The sequence below is a fragment of the Eubalaena glacialis genome, chromosome 4 (genome assembly GCF_028564815.1).
Source record: "Eubalaena glacialis isolate mEubGla1 chromosome 4, mEubGla1.1.hap2.+ XY, whole genome shotgun sequence".
In the NCBI taxonomy this organism is placed as follows: Eukaryota; Metazoa; Chordata; class Mammalia; order Artiodactyla; family Balaenidae; genus Eubalaena; species Eubalaena glacialis.
In genome coordinates this window covers 62,603,012-62,618,673 of record NC_083719.1, presented here as the reverse complement: position 1 = coordinate 62,618,673, position 15,662 = coordinate 62,603,012, and the positions used below count along the sequence as shown (strand labels likewise).

Sequence of the window (15,662 nt, the reverse complement as noted above, 5' to 3'; positions counted from 1 at the left end):
ATGTTTTTACTCTTGGGTTGAGCCAGTTGTTGTCTCTTTGAGGGTTTTCAATTCATTAAAGAATTCTATAGGAGCACAGTGAAGAGAGCCTTCAGAAAGACTCACTAAGAGGAAGAGGCTGACTCAGAATATCACTAACGTTAAATTCTGTAAATTGGGTAAGAGGTAAAATAGAATCAATGTATCATACTCCTTAGTTTCCAGGAATTAAATTGGCCTTATGTTTGGTCCTAGATCAAAGACTAACAAGGCATGGTGTTCACTTGTTTTCTTATAAAAATATAAACAATCCTTAAACCTCTCCTAAAAGGTGGTAACTTATTTTTCAGCTAAAGCAGAAAGCTAACCCATCTATTGGGACATAGCCACACTGTAATAGTGGGGTCTCCAATAGGAAATTGCTCTGCAATTAATATGAACTTGTGCAAGTCATATGACCTTTCTAAGCCTCAGTTAACTTACCTGTAAAATGGGTGTAGTAAGGTGGTTTTGAGTATTACGTGAGACAGAATTATTGGTATTATTATTATTATTTGTTTGGATCAGAGCTTTCTAGGCCATTTTAGAACTCAAGCTTTTATTTTCATAAAATTCACCCATTTAAAGTACACAATTCAATAGTAAATTCACAGAGTTGTGCAACCATCACCACAGTCTAAGTTTAGAACATTTTCACTGCCCCCAAAAGAAGTCTTGTACCTGTTAGAAGTCACTCATCCCTCCTCTCCCCCACAACTCCCTACAGCTTCAGGCAACCACTAATCTACTTTCTGTTTCCATAGATTTGCCTATTCTGGACATTTTATATGAATGGAATCATACAAAACGTGATCTTTGTGATTGGTTTCTGTCACTTAACATAATGTTTTCAAGGTGCATCTATGTTGTAGGATGTGTCAGTACTTCATTTCTTTTTATGGCTGCATCATATTCCTTTTATTGCTGTATATTGCTGAAAATATACCACATTTTGTTAATCCATTCATCAACCGGTGGACATTTTAGTTGTTTTCACTTTTTGGCTATTATGAATAATGCCACTGTGATCATTCATGTACAAGTTTTTGTGTGGATTTATGCTTTTGTTTTTCTAGGAATGGAAATGCTGACTCATATGGTAACTATATCTTTAACAATTTCAGGAGCTGCCAAGTTGTTTTTCAAACTGGCTGCACCATTTTACATCCCCATCAGCAATGAATGAGGGTTTCAATTTTTCCACATCCTCACCAACACTTCTTATTTTCCATTTTTAAAACTATAACCCTCGTAGTGGGTGTGAAGTGGTATGTCAGTGTGGTTTTTATTTGCATTTCCCTAATGACTAATGATGCAGAATATCTTTTCATGTGCTTATTGGCCGTTTGTATATCTCCTTTGGAGAAACATCTATTCAAATTCTTTGCCCATTTTGTAGTTGGGTTAATTGAGTTTTATTATTGAGTTGTAAGAGTTCTTAATATATTCTAGATACAAGTCCCTTATCTGATACATGACTTACAAATATTTCTAACCCAGTTTGTGGGTTGTATGAATATTACTTTTATTAACTGATAAATCTGGGCTTCTCTCTATATATTTAATGCTTCCAAGCCCTCTTAACTGATTTGCACAAACTCTCTTTCCAGCCTCTGTTTCTCTACCTTGCTCTCCAGTCTGTCCACGAGCCCCTTCAGGTCCCGGAGGAATACCTGAAGCCATACGACTTTATCCAAGATAAGAATAGGCATTACTATGCAGGAATGGTGTCCCTTATGGATGAAGCAGTGGGAAATGTCACCACAGCCTTAAAAAGCCGTGGGCTCTGGAACAACACGGTGTTCATCTTCTCCACAGGTAAGTCCGTCAATAGGAAAATCATCTCTTGGCAGAGCTTAGGACATAGTATTCAATAAATGGAATGAAGATAAATTGGAGCATTTAGCAGTTCCTTATTAAAATAAATGCTAACTGCAAGAGTGGAGACATGATAATAATGGATAGAAAAATGTGTCTAAGGAAAAAGAATTATGAGCCTTCTCCCGTCTTCCTTCAGATATCAAAATATTCTTGGAGTATGCTTGCAAACAAGCTCTCAGTAACTGAGTAAGTGTGAGTGGACAACACTCCTATGCAGGGCAGCTGGGCAGTGAATCCCTGGACTGACTTGTTCCCAACAATCTCTACAGCCCAGGCATCCTCTATGAAGAGGACTTCCGCTGACTAGAGGGGTCTCTGATCAGTGCAGAGACAGATTGTGACATTATGAAGACACTTAAGAAATGGAACCATTTAAATCTAGGCTAGAGTCTCCAAGTATAGATTTTTTTATATTAAAATTTTCTGACAATAAAGTCATACATCACTGATTATAGAAAAAACAAAAGAAGGGAGAAAAATTTTTTGAAAAATCATTTTCATTATGACAATGTCATTCTGATTCCTAATCTGTTATATATATGTGTTTTTTTCCCCCTTCTCATTAGACATAGTTTTCTAAAATTTACCTATGATGTGCTTTGGGTGTAGATCGTGGTTTATTCATTATGCTGAGTATTCATAGAGCACTTTCCATCTGAAAATGCAGATCCTTTTGTTATGGGAAATTTCCTTGTGTTCTTTATTTCAGAATTGTTTGGCCCTCCACCCCACCTTTCTCCTATTCTCTCTTTACAAAACTCCTGTTATTTGGATATTGGATCAATCCTCTAATTTTCTTAGTTTTTTTCCTCCCCTATTTTCTTTATTTTTCTTCTACTACTTGGGAAATTTCCTTATCATTATTCTCTAATCATTCTATTGAATTCATTGCAACCGCCATTTTTTTTCAAGTCTATTTTATTATTTTTTTATTGGAGCATAATTGCTTTACAATGTTGTGTTAGTTTCTGCTATAGAACAAAGTGAATCAACTATATGTATACATATATCCCCTTCCCTTGAGCCTTCCTCCCACCCCGCTGCCATCCCACCCCTCTAGGTCATCACAGAGCACTGAGCTGAGCTCCCTATGCTATACAGCAGCTTCCCACTAGCTATCTGTTTTACACATGGTAGTGTATTTGTGTCAGTGCTACTCTCTCAATTCGTCTCACCCTTCCTTTCCCCGCCTATGTCCACAAGTCCGTCCTCTACATCTGTGTCTCTTTTCCTGCCCTGCAAATAGGTTCATCGATACCATTTTTCTAGATTCCATATATATGCGTTAATATACGGTATTCATTTTTCTCTTTCTGACTTACTTCACTTTGTATGACAGACTCTAGGTTCATCCATATCACTACAAATGACCCAATTTCATTCCTTTTTATGTCTGAGTAATATTCCATTGTATATATGTACCACATCTTCTTTATCCATTCTTCTGTAGATGGACATTTAGGTTGTTTCCATATCCTGGCTATTGTAAATAGTGCTGCAATGAACATTGGGGTACATGTATTTGTTTTTGTTTTTTATTTTATTATTATTTATTTATTTATTTTTGGCTGCATTGGGTCTTTGTTGCTTCACGTGGGCTTTCTCTAGTTGCGGTGAGCGGGGCTCCTCTTTGTTGCGGTACACGGGCTTTTCGTTGCTGTGGCTTCTCTTGTTGCGGAGCACAGGCTCTAGGTGCGTGGGCTTCAGTAGTTGTAGCCCATGGGCTCAGTAGTTGCGGCGCATGGGCTCAGTAGTTGTGGCACACTGGCTGTAGGGTGCGCGGTCTTCAGTAGTTGTGGTGTGCGGGCTTAGTAGTTGTGGCTTGTTGGCTCTAGAGCGCAGGCTCAGTAGTTGTGGTGCACAGGCTTAGTTGCTCCGCAGCACGTGGGATCTTCCTGGATCAGGGATGGAACACACGTCCCCTGCATTGGCTGGCGGATTCTCAACCACTGCGCCACTAGGAAAGTCTCTGGGGTACATATATCTTTTTGAATTATGTTTTTCTCAGGGCATATGCCCAGTAGCAGCAACCACCATATTTTTTAATTGTCAAAAACTCTTTCCTGTTTTCTGATAACTCCTTTTTTGTAAAGTTTGTTTTTATTTTATAAATGTAATAATTTATTTCTCCAAAGCCTGCACTCTTAACCATTAATTTTATATATATATATGTGAATGTGAATGTGTATGTAGGTATGTGTATACATATACATATATGTGTGTATTAGGTATACACATACATGTATTTTTTTTTACTTTTTAAAAAATTTTTGTCAGAGTATAGTTGCTTCACAATATTGTATATATTTTTAAGTTTGCTTGTACTCCCAACTTTGTCTCTTTCTCTTCTAAGGTCATTTGTATCTTTGTTTTGGTCTGTCTTTCATGAAGGAGGCTTTTTCAGACCCCTAGTGATCCTTGGCTAAAACCCAAAAATTTGATTGGAAACTCCAAGGGTGAGGTCAGGACTTGTCATCTGGTAAGTTTTACTGTAAAGTGACTGTGTGAGAAGTATGAGGTGACACGTTGAGGAATTAATCTGGGTATTCTACTTATAGATTTTTTTAAAGAGTTGTTTTGTTTTGTTTTGTTTTGCTTGTAATTAGGCATGGTTATAGAACGTAGCATTTACTGAGTACTTACCATGTGTGGGACATGGTTCTAAGTGTTTTACATGAATTAGTTCAGTTAATCCTCACAATAATTCTCTGGGGACTCTTATTATCCCATCTTGCAGATGTGAGAACTGAAGCACAAAGAGGCTAAGTAACTTACCTAAGGTCACACAGCCAGGCAGAGCCAGGTGTCACCCTTTCTGCCTCTGACACGATGATCTGGAAGTTCTTACTGGACCTCAAGATATAGCAGTGTTTTCCCCGAGGTGTGCTGCAATTTTTATTTGTTGAGAAGCCTCGGCAGGGCCGGGGTAGCATCCACCCTGACCAGCCTTTTTCAGTTGCTTTAGTGCTATACAAATACTATAATTTTCTAAGTGTGTCCTGCTGTGAAAAAGGTTGAGTATAGATAACATATGTTTTCCCCAAAAAACTTACCCTTCAGAAAAGAGGGCAACATCTTATACTTAAGTCCTTACAAGTTCTCTCATAGTCCGAGAGTCTTTTTCAATTTCCTTTATTTTGAACAGCCTGGTAAAGCACTTTGATCAGTGCTGGTCTTGAATGCTTATAGAGGTCACTGGAAAGAATCAATTAAAAAGGAGTCCAAGACATTTAATACTGATTTAGTAATTATTCCTGGGAAATGACCTCACTGTTTTAAGAATTGGAAGTTATAAGTTTGTGAAACAAGCCTTTGCTGTAGATATCACAATTATACAATTTAAGGATAAATTATATCCTGAAATGAACGTATGTATGGATTGATGTATCATACATAGACTGAGAAGTACTCAGACAGAAGTGAAAATGGTAGCTCTGGAAAACTGTTAAACGTCTCAGGGTGGCTCCTGTGACAACAGATACTGATGTCAAGTGTGCATGGGGAGAGGTGGAGTACAGTTTTTTCATGATAAGTGAAGGTGGAAAAAAGCAATATTTTAAGATCTGTATATCTCTTTTATTATATGATTTCAAATATGTATACATAAATATATTTTAAATAGATAGTTGACTATTTCATAAATAGCCATAAGATTTATTCAAGTCGGCGAAAATAATTTTGGGAGCTTTACACTGAGAAAATGGGAATTACCTTATAATTGGGTTGCCTTATTCTGACAGTTTGATATATTAATAGATACATTAGTCTTGGACCATCTTTGCTTTGTTGAGCTAAATCCAACTTTATAGTGTGTATGTATTTTAATTATACTGCTGGATTCAGTTTGCTAGGGTTTTATTTAGAAGATTTGCATTGATTTAAAAGTAAAAGTGGAGTAGGTGGTTTCTTTTCTCCCTGTTGGGTTTTGTTGTATTGGTTATACACATGTCGTAAAATACTTTGGAGGTTTTTCCATCTTTTTCTATGCTCTGGAACACTTTGCAGATTGTTTGAAAGATCCCTCTGGTAAGCTGGTCCCTGGAACCTTTTTAGGAGCCTTAAAAAAATTATCTCCATAGTTTAAATTTTTTGCTTAATTATATCTAGGGGTGTGGGTCTTTAAAATATTTTAAAATTAATTTTGCCTGAAATACAGTGAGCCCTTTGATCTGCATGCTGAGATTATTTTTCACTCCAGGAAGTCTTCCTTGTTCATATTTTAGCTTATTGCTTTTGTTCTGTTTATTGCTTTTGTTCTGATTTAATTCTCAAAAATGTCTTTAATTTGTAGGTTGAATTACTGACTCAGCTTTTCTTTCATCAGTTTCAATTTTTCACCCTTCTTCTCAGTCTGCTGGAGCTCTTTTGCATTACCAGGTAGACATTTGTGCAATTTTAATTCTGCTCCTTAATATCTCCAGTGGAGATTACTATTGATAGTATTTTTAGCATCTTTGCAATCCTTTCTTTGACTCAATCAGTTCTTTTTTCTTTTAAGTTTGTTAGTAATAATAATGACTACTGTTTATTAAATATTTACTGCATCCCAGGCCATTCTAGTGCTTTTCCTATACTTTCTCATTGTTAGTCATGTTTTAATCATTAAAGTTCCAAGTAGCATTGTGAAATGGGTTTCTTTATCCCTACTTTAAAAATGAAGAAACCAAAATTTAAAGAGGTTAAGTGATTTGCCCAAGTCTACTGCTATGGTCTGAATGTTTGTGTTCCCCCCAAATTCATATGTGGTGGTATTGGAAGGTGGGGGCCCTTGGGAGGTAATTAGGTCATGAGGGAGGACCCCTCATGAATGGGATTAGTGCTTTTACAAAAGAGGCACCAGAGAGATCTCTAGCCCCTTCCTCCATGTGAGGACGCAGTGAGAAGATGTTGGCTGTGAACCAGGAGAGGATTCTTACCAGAAGGTGACTATACTGGTGCCTTGACCTTGAACTTCCCAGCTTCCAGAGCTGTGAGGAATAAATTTCTGTTGTTTATAAGCCACCCCGTCCATGGTATTTTGTTATAGCTGCCGAATGGACTAAGAGCCATACATCTAATAGATGGAAGAGGAGAATTCAAACCCAGATCAACTTGAGGTCAGTACCTGTTAAACCTAATCAGCCGTGCTTTTACATCTCATCTTTTCCTTCTATCTCATCCCATTGTCCCTAATCTCTACTTTTTGGCTTTCTACACTTCTATTCATAAAACCCATGATTTTCCTGAATCTTTCTGAATAGAACTTTCCTAAAATCATCATTTCCGTAGTAAATCATTTCCAGCTGTATACTCTTCCTCTGAGTGTAAGCAGTCGAGGACCTATCCGCCCAGAGTGCATGGCCATCTCTTGGCCTCTGGTCACTGTCCCCTGGTTAATTCCTTCTCAAATCTATAGCTTGGGGTCAGGTTGATGCACACAACTCTCTCTGTTCCCAGTGACCTTTAGGCATTGAGTGTCCTACACTCCAGTGAACCTGACTGACCTACTTCACATTTTCTTATCTTCGGGCTGCTTCTTCGGCATGGCTACCAGATTCTTCCTGTCTCCACACCTTCGGGGCTTTACTTAGGGGGGCATTTGCCAGGGCAGTGTGCCCCACTGCCAGGCCCTTTCTTCTGCCCACTGTTCTCTGGGAGTTGTGATCTCTCACTGCAGATAGGAAGTTGAAGAGGTAATAATGCTCTGGTCATGTCAGATATGAGCACTGTCCCGTCCTGGGCTGCCTTCCTGCCTCTTTTCAGGTAGGCGAGTGGCTCCACGTCGAGGCAGACAGGGTAGACCAGCCCTCGTTTCTTCAGCTCAGCTTCTCCAGCCCTACAGCTTATGGAAATTTCTCCAGCGTTCTCTCTGACATTACAGATTGTCTGTGAGTCCTGGTTTCTCGCATTGTAATGAATTTTCATCTTATTCTAACTCATCACAACGAGATGTTATTCATCTTATTATATGTCTGTGTAAATTTAGCAGAGTATTGGTTAAGAGAAGCAGCACTAACGGCCATTAGGAAGATACCATTTTAACCTGGGCTCCTATCACCACAGCTGAGCTTTATAGTTGCTAAACTCCAGGAATCTTCACAGAAGTCTAGCCCTGAGTAAAATGAGCTAAAATTAGAGGCAACTCTGGAGCAACTTGATCATGAATTAAAACTAGGAAAACTGAGTCTAAAACCTTGAAGAGAAAACAACGATTGATCTCAACATCTTTCTGCATCTATTATATGTTTATATTAACTCTTATCAGAATAACCATTTTCACTTACATTTGGAGGAGAGTTTGACTATAAAGACAAACCTGATTTCCTCTGGAGACTTTTTCTATGTTTATTGACAATTTCATTGCCTGAAGTTGAATTTAATAATGTGCTATAATAATGTGATTAAAACCCAAGGAAACAAGCCCTGGATCTGGCTGGTTATAGAATGGTGATTCATTTTTTCCAGTTTTCTCACTTTACTTCACTTGGCACTGCTCTTCTTCACAAGCATAAAAATACTGGGTGCATCCAAACAAATAACTGTTGAATCCAGTAGTATAGAAAACCCTGACATATATTAGCTTCTTGGTATCACACTTATATTTAGTGAAAGGGAGAGGTAAAGGCATATATTTTTTAGGTGCAGATGTTTGAAGACACTTTTAAAAAAATCTTCTTTTATAATCTGCAGGAGACCCATGAGGCTTCCTCATCCCTTGTCATCATCATCTGAGCATTTAAGGTGGTAACTGAGTGTGCCAGCTGGGAACCACTTGCAGCAGTGGAGTGTTTGTTAAAAATGCACTTGCTGAGGTGACGGCTGCATGACATTGTGGATGTACTAAAGGTTATTGAATTGGACACACTAAAATGGTTAATTTTATGTTATGTGAATTTCATCTCAGTTTTTAAAAATACAATTTCTCAGACTCTATTACAGACTTACTAAATCAGAACCTAAATGAATGAAATCAGAAACCCTGGGATCTGGGCCCAGGAATCTTCATTTTCAACAGTAATCCAGGTGATTCTTCTGTATAGAGAAATTTGAGAACTTTTGATCTAAGGTAACTTATTCAAACCCTGGGAATTTACCTAATGAAGAATATAGAGAGAGAGACAGAACCCAGTAGCACCACCATAGAGGAACCCTGACCAGATCCTGTTCGATCACACATCTCTACTTGAACAAACAGAGTAATTTATTCCAGAGCCTAAACTTTTAACATTTATTATCTGATTATCTTTCACAAAATTATGTGTGATTTAATACCTTAGAGCGATAAAGATTCTTAACTAATTCCCCTAAATCTTATGTCCCTTTCTCCCTCGTATGTTGAATTCCCTTCAAAACTGGTACCAACAAATGGAGAACTCCTTCACAGTTTAAATGTACTTATTAGACAGTTGGCAGACTTATAAATATTATAGAAATTCTGTGCCAGGAACAAAGTAATTTGATGCTGGCAAATCAATCTCACTAAGTTCTTCAGACTCTTAAATGCATTTCTGACAAAGCTAAGGAAAACCTGTTAAGTGAATAAGTGATATAGTGGATCCACACTGGCTTTCTCTTTGCAAATAGTGCTTTTTTCAACACAACTTCCATAGAGGGGAATAACGACACGTAGCTCAAAACTGTGAGATGAGAACTATCTTCTCCCTAGCCAGAGGTCATTAACCCATTTCACCTCTTTAGAATTTTCATGTTAATGTCCATGCTAAAAGCATGTCGGATCACTTTAAGGTTTTATTAGTAATAGGCAGTAATGCATATGGATTTGTTGATTATTTTATTGAGAGAAAATAATAATCAATACATTTTAAAGGCCCCCAGAACAAAGTCTTGCATTTGTATTCTCTGTGACAAACCATTGAATCCACAAGCCCAGAGTCTAAGGCAAAGATGCTTCTCAGTCCCTATGTTTATCAGATCTTCCATGTTTTATCATAATTCTACCTATATACTATAATGTAATATCGTATTATTGATATTATGAATTTCTTAGCATGAGAAACATGAAGTAATCTTTACTTTCACACTTCTATGAGAAGTGGCCTTTCCCTGAGTTTATACTTAATGGAAAATATATATTGAACTGAGCATACTTATTGACTAAATTACAAGCTTTCCAATTTGTTTGGGTTTACTTTCGCCTCTTGTTTTGCACTCCATTTTAAAGGTCACATTTAAAATGGATCCATTTCTTATATTGTACATTTCTCACAGAGCTCATTAGAGCCAAAAGCCCCTGTGGAGGCGAGGGGAGTTTTAGGTTGGACAGGCTGCCCTGGAGGATGAAGCAAGGTGAAAAGGAGGTTCTACGTAAAAATAATCACGTGGGAACCACAGTCACAGCAGGAGGAAGGGGCTGAAGTAAAGTCAGGTCACCCCAGTTATAGATGCAAATACGCAGTAGGCAACCAGAGGATGAAAGAGGGGACTAAATGGCCTAGGAATTATTAGTTTCTGAAATAGCAGAAAATAGATTGTATTTCAGGTGTTTTGCGCCTGGAATTTAAAAAAATCAATGTCATTAATTATACATGGAAGGTAAAAATTTAGGAACCAGTATTTTCAGTTGACAAACAAAAGCTGTGTATTGTTTATACTCCTATCTGCCAGAACGTAATGAGGATTGACTGTGTGGTAGTTTTTTTAAGAAAACAAAAAAATGAGAGTGACTGAATTTTAGCTACTAAAGAACCCAAACAATCTAATTCTTCCCCATTTTACTCTCCATGTGTGGGGTTCTCCTTGAGGCAGTGGTAACTGCTGTGCATGTGTGTGGAATATATTTGAAACAAGGCATTTGCTCCAAAATTGGAGCATTCCAGGGCTAGCTTGTGCCGGCGTTCTGTCCCAGATTCCTCTCCACTTTGGGTTTATACAGTGATTGCTGTGGTTTTCCGACTTGATCTGAGGCCCCCTGTTAGGCAGCTGAGGAAAGGCTGCCGTCTCCCTCCTTCCCAGGAGTTTAAGGAGACTTGCTGTTCCGAGGAGGGCCTGGGAACCAGGGCCGAAGCTCTTTGTGGGAGATAGCCCTGCTGTGCTCGGCCTCTAAAAGGCTGCTCATCCTTTGCTCTCAGAAGCATGAGATTCCCCCGGCCAGGCCTAAAAACAATAATAATGATATATTTGAAAAAATCCCCATCGCGTCTCTTGCTGACTTTGGCAGTTAGGTACCAAGCATCAACAAAACACTGTATACAGAAATCTGCCTTCCAGGCTTGTTCCTTTCTTACAGAATAATCCTTAACCTAGTGGGGGCTCTTTTTTCATGTGTCCTTAATGAGAAAATATTTCAGAGATTATTGGCACCACGGGTTTGTTCCTTTCCGGCGGCTGTCAACCTTAACCAACTGTGGTCTCTATGATCTCTTTCCTATTTTTCTTTCACAGTATGGTCCACACTTAATCAACCCCTCCTAGGATGACTGTACCAAGTACAGTGATTTGTTTCTTTATTGTCTCTACTCCAGAACACTTTCTTATTTGGGCAGAGTTTTGAAAAAAGAAAAATGGCTTCAAAAAACTTAGCAAACATTAAAAATGGCATCCGCTTCTGTGGAGACTACCAACAAAACCCAAAGCTATATCTGTTTTCAAAACAGCCTGTGATCTGGTAACATGTTCTGACATCCACAGACATACACACGTTCGTCAGCAGTGTACAAGAAGGAAGGGAGTGCTGTGTTTGGACTAAGAATGTTGGCTTTATGGTGCTGCTTTAAAATCCCACTTTGGTGTCATGTTTGATGTTAGAAGGTCTTTCTCGCGTCCAGAGGTAATAGAGCAGGCTAAATGGTGGGATCTGTTGAAAATCCAGTTCCCAAAAGTGCCCTGTGTGCAGTACATACAGCTCACATCGGGGAGTCCCCGAAGGGAGGGGCATGATTGGTATCTATGGTGGGTTGTGATCATCACGCTATCACCAGGTGAGGTCACCTGACCATGTGAGTCATCATTTTCTTCCTGACAACAAGAATTAGTCAGTTAATAAGCATGACTCTTGATTTTATTTAGGACAATGTGTTGGTCCTGAGGAGACCAGAAGCTAAAGATGGGAGGCATAAGTATCACATTCCCTTGAGGCTGAGGCAGGGGCCAGGCAAGTGTATGGCTTGGAGAAGTCCTTTCCCATGTCTGGGTCTCTGACGCATGCACTAGAAGGAGTTGTGTTTTCTCCCTGATCTCCAGGCTGAAAATCACTTAGTTCAAGGAGAAATGTTACAGAGGGCAGTGTGAATGGTCACAGGGAAGGCAAAAAGTCTGTCGAGCCACTAGTCCAGCACAGTGCCTAGCACAAAGCTCAGGAAATATTTGCAGGTGGAGGAGTGTGCTTGCATTCGAGATCCAGCAACACACCCACCTACCAACAGGCCACAGGTCAAAGTCAAGTGAGTGGAACTGAAAGATGAAGTTTGGAAGAGAGCCTCTGGATCAGGGTCAGCAGGAGAGGCTTCATGAGGAGCTAGGATATAAATTAAACTGTGCTTGAACGATGGATAAAATATCAGCAGGTGAATGGAAAGAGAGGGCAGGGCATTTGGGGCATGGAGAGTGGCATGAGCAGACGAGCAGGGGGAGGGAAGCAAAGGTGTGTTCTGGGTGTGGTGACTAGGCCAGTCCAGCCTTCCCACTGGTGTTCAAAGGGACATCCAAAACCATGGGTGTGTCCTCCTGGAATGTTAATTTTGCTTGAATGTAGAGAAGGAAAATTATTTAATTTAACTGGTTAGTAATTTAAAACATTTTTATATTAAAAGAAATGGGGCAAATTATGGAACAGAATACATTTAATTTCATGGATTTTTTTTTTTTAATGTTCAAAATCTCAGGTTTCCACTCTTGATCATTTAATGGAAGAATTTAAGTTCTTTAAAGGAGATCAACTCCATTCATTCACCAAAAATTGCCCACTAATCCTTACCTAGAGCTTGAGGCAGGAGCTGTGTTTCCTCGAAACTGCCAGTGGGAGGTGGGGCAAGCAGTCTAGCCCTTGGCCACATGGCCAAGGATTTTGCTTAGCTGTGAGAGAACCCCACGTGACACTGGGACACTGCATGTCCTGGATGGCAAATCTTGATGGTGGTTGGTATGGCTCCTCTTAAAGGATGTGCCTCCGTCCCACACAACAGACATGAAGTACCTTTGTGCGCAGGTCTGGGCCATGGAGTCTGCACTCTTGCTAAGAATGAATGCAGGGAGGCCTGGCCTCCTTGGTCTCCCTGGATAATGGAATGAAGGGTCTTCAGAGGCACTTCCTGAGTCTTCGATTTCCTTTCCTTTCTCCCCTGCTGTTCCTAAGCCCTAAATTCCTGTCTCAGCTTCTCCAGCCCCTCTGGCTCACTGCTCTCCCCAGGTCCTTGCCCCCTCGCTATTCCTTTGTTTTCAGCATGTTTGGGTTGTGAATGATTAGGCAACTTAGATCACAGGTTTTGTTTTTCCTAGGCAAAGGCAAACCCCTCCCCTTGAAAGCTGTCTCCAGCTTTTCCCGGTTTTGAGAAAGCCACAGGCAGCCTCTCCAAGCTACAGTGGCATCTCAGAGGCCAACCAGAGGCCAAATTGTTGGTGGGTGAAAGAGCTTCTAGACCTTTCTTTACCATTTCTGTTTTAATTTCCATTTTTTCTGGCATAGGTCAGATTGACTTTGTTATAGTCTTTTTTTGTTATAATGCCAAACTCTGCCCAGTGTTACAGACAGCTTTCTGGTACCATGGTCATCTACTCACAAGTGAAAGGAATTAAGAAAATGTCAAGAAGAACTCAGTTAATCCAATACGAAATAGCTCACTAGCCTTCATTATTCGGGGAAGAATAAGATCCAGGTCTGTGCTGTCCAATAGGTGCCCACTAGCTGCAGAGGGCTATTGAGCATCTGAAATGTGGCTCATTTGTGTTGAGATGTGCTGTAAGTAGAAACGACTGAATTGCAAAGACTTGGTATGAAAGAAGAATGTAAAATAATATCTCAGTTTTTTTGTATTGATTACATGTTGAACTGATATCTTTAATATATTGGGTTGAATAAAATATATTATTAAAATTAATTTTAACTGTTTCTTTTTACCTTTTTCAAAATGTGGCCACTGGAAAATATTAAATTACATGTGTGGCTCAGGTTATATTACTGTTGGACAGTGTTGCTCTAGATTGTCGCTTTGCAGTAATTCAGTCCTTGTGGGAGTTCCCCAGGGATTATTTATTGAAGATTTTCTCTCTTAACGATCATGCTAAGATGAAAATAACACATAGTAGACTGTAAGATTCTACAAAGCAAGAGCTGTGTCTCTTAACCTCCTTCTTTGGAGGCAGGAGTGGTGAGGTCGTTTTGCTTAGGAGGCTTGTAAACTGGCTCTGAAGATGTTTCCAAAAACAGCCTTGAGCACTGACGGCATCATTGAAATAAGGGTATTGCCTCCCAGTGACTCTCCGGAAAGATGTGATTCCTTTGGTTGCATAAATCAGGGGTTGGAATATTGAAAAAAGAAAGAAGGCAGTCTCATTACTTGAAGTACATATTACTCCAGTGGGTCTCAGCATGTACAGAGGCACTTGGCCAAGAACGATGATCACCCCTATTATCATTTTTTTTTTTTTTAATATTTATTTATTTTTGGCTGTGTTGGGTCTTCGTTTCTGTGCGAGAGCTTTCTCTAGTTGCGGCAAGCGGGGGCCACTCTTCATCGCGGTGCGCGGGCCTCTCACTCTCGCGGCCTCTCTTGTTGCGGAGCACAGGCTCCAGACGCGCAGGCTCAGTAGTTGTGGCTCACGGGCCTAGCTGCTCCGCGGCATGTGGGATCCTCCCGGACCAGGGCTCGAACCCATGTCCCCTGCATTAGCAGGCAGACTCTCAACCACTGCGCCACCAGGGAAGCCCCTATTATCATTTTATAAATGCAGAATGCAACATGATGGAGGCAGAAGTGGGAAAGAAAGTCTTTTCTAACTGCTCTAAAGAAAACCCAAAATATTTAACTTGTTTGCTGTGATGTGATAACACTCCTCCTTGGTGCCAGAAGAAATACCGTTGCAACATAGAACAAATAGAATTATGAGATCCGGGATCAAAATATTATTAAATGCTCATGCTGTATAACAGTTTCTTTGAAATTTTAATCATTATGACTTATATAGGTCGAAGATACTCTCAAGGACTCTGTATCCATTTTCAGCAATCTTTTTCTTTTTTAAGATTATAAAATCTTTTTCTTTTTTGGACAAGTTCACTATTAGGAAAGTATTTCTCCATAAAATAGAAGTAATCTTTTCCAAAACGGAAAGTTTTTTTTTTTTTTTTAAAGATTTTATTTTTTAAGAGCAGTTTAGGCTCACAGCAGGATTAAGGGAAAGATAGAGAGATTTCCTGTATCCTCCTTGCCCCCCACCCCCCCCCACCCCCCCCCACCCCCCCACCCCCCCCCCCCCCCCGTGGCCTCCTCCGGGCTTATCACATCCCCTACCCACCAGGGTGCTGTTGCTTCTTAAGGTCTTTAAAATGTCCCCTTTGTTGTAGTGCCCCATTGTCTTCTAATTCTCTGGGGTAGATAAGAAATAATTATCACCTTTTCGTAAATAGGGATATAATCCCAAGGGAGGTGATTTGTTGAAAAGCATAGGTGACCAGTAACAGAAATGGTTTGAAAACTTAGATCTTTTGCTTTGCATTCCAGCTACTACATTCATAGTATCACATGGCTCTTTGAGAAATCAAGTCTTTTGTCCACAATAGAACATGCTGCTCCGAAAAGTGAGGAGGTGTCTCATTTTTAGTTGCACTT

General features: G+C 39.7%; 1 protein-coding gene across 1 annotated transcript in view; it reads left to right on the top strand.

Moving 5' to 3' along the window:
* The window catches only part of ARSB (arylsulfatase B), a 181,787-nt gene that overhangs the window by 35,042 nt on the left and 131,083 nt on the right, over positions 1 to 15,662 (top strand). The window contains exon 4 of the mRNA XM_061189387.1: positions 1,629 to 1,836. Within this exon, the coding sequence (XP_061045370.1) occupies positions 1,629 to 1,836 (208 nt within the window). The remainder of the gene's footprint in view (positions 1 to 1,628; positions 1,837 to 15,662) is intronic.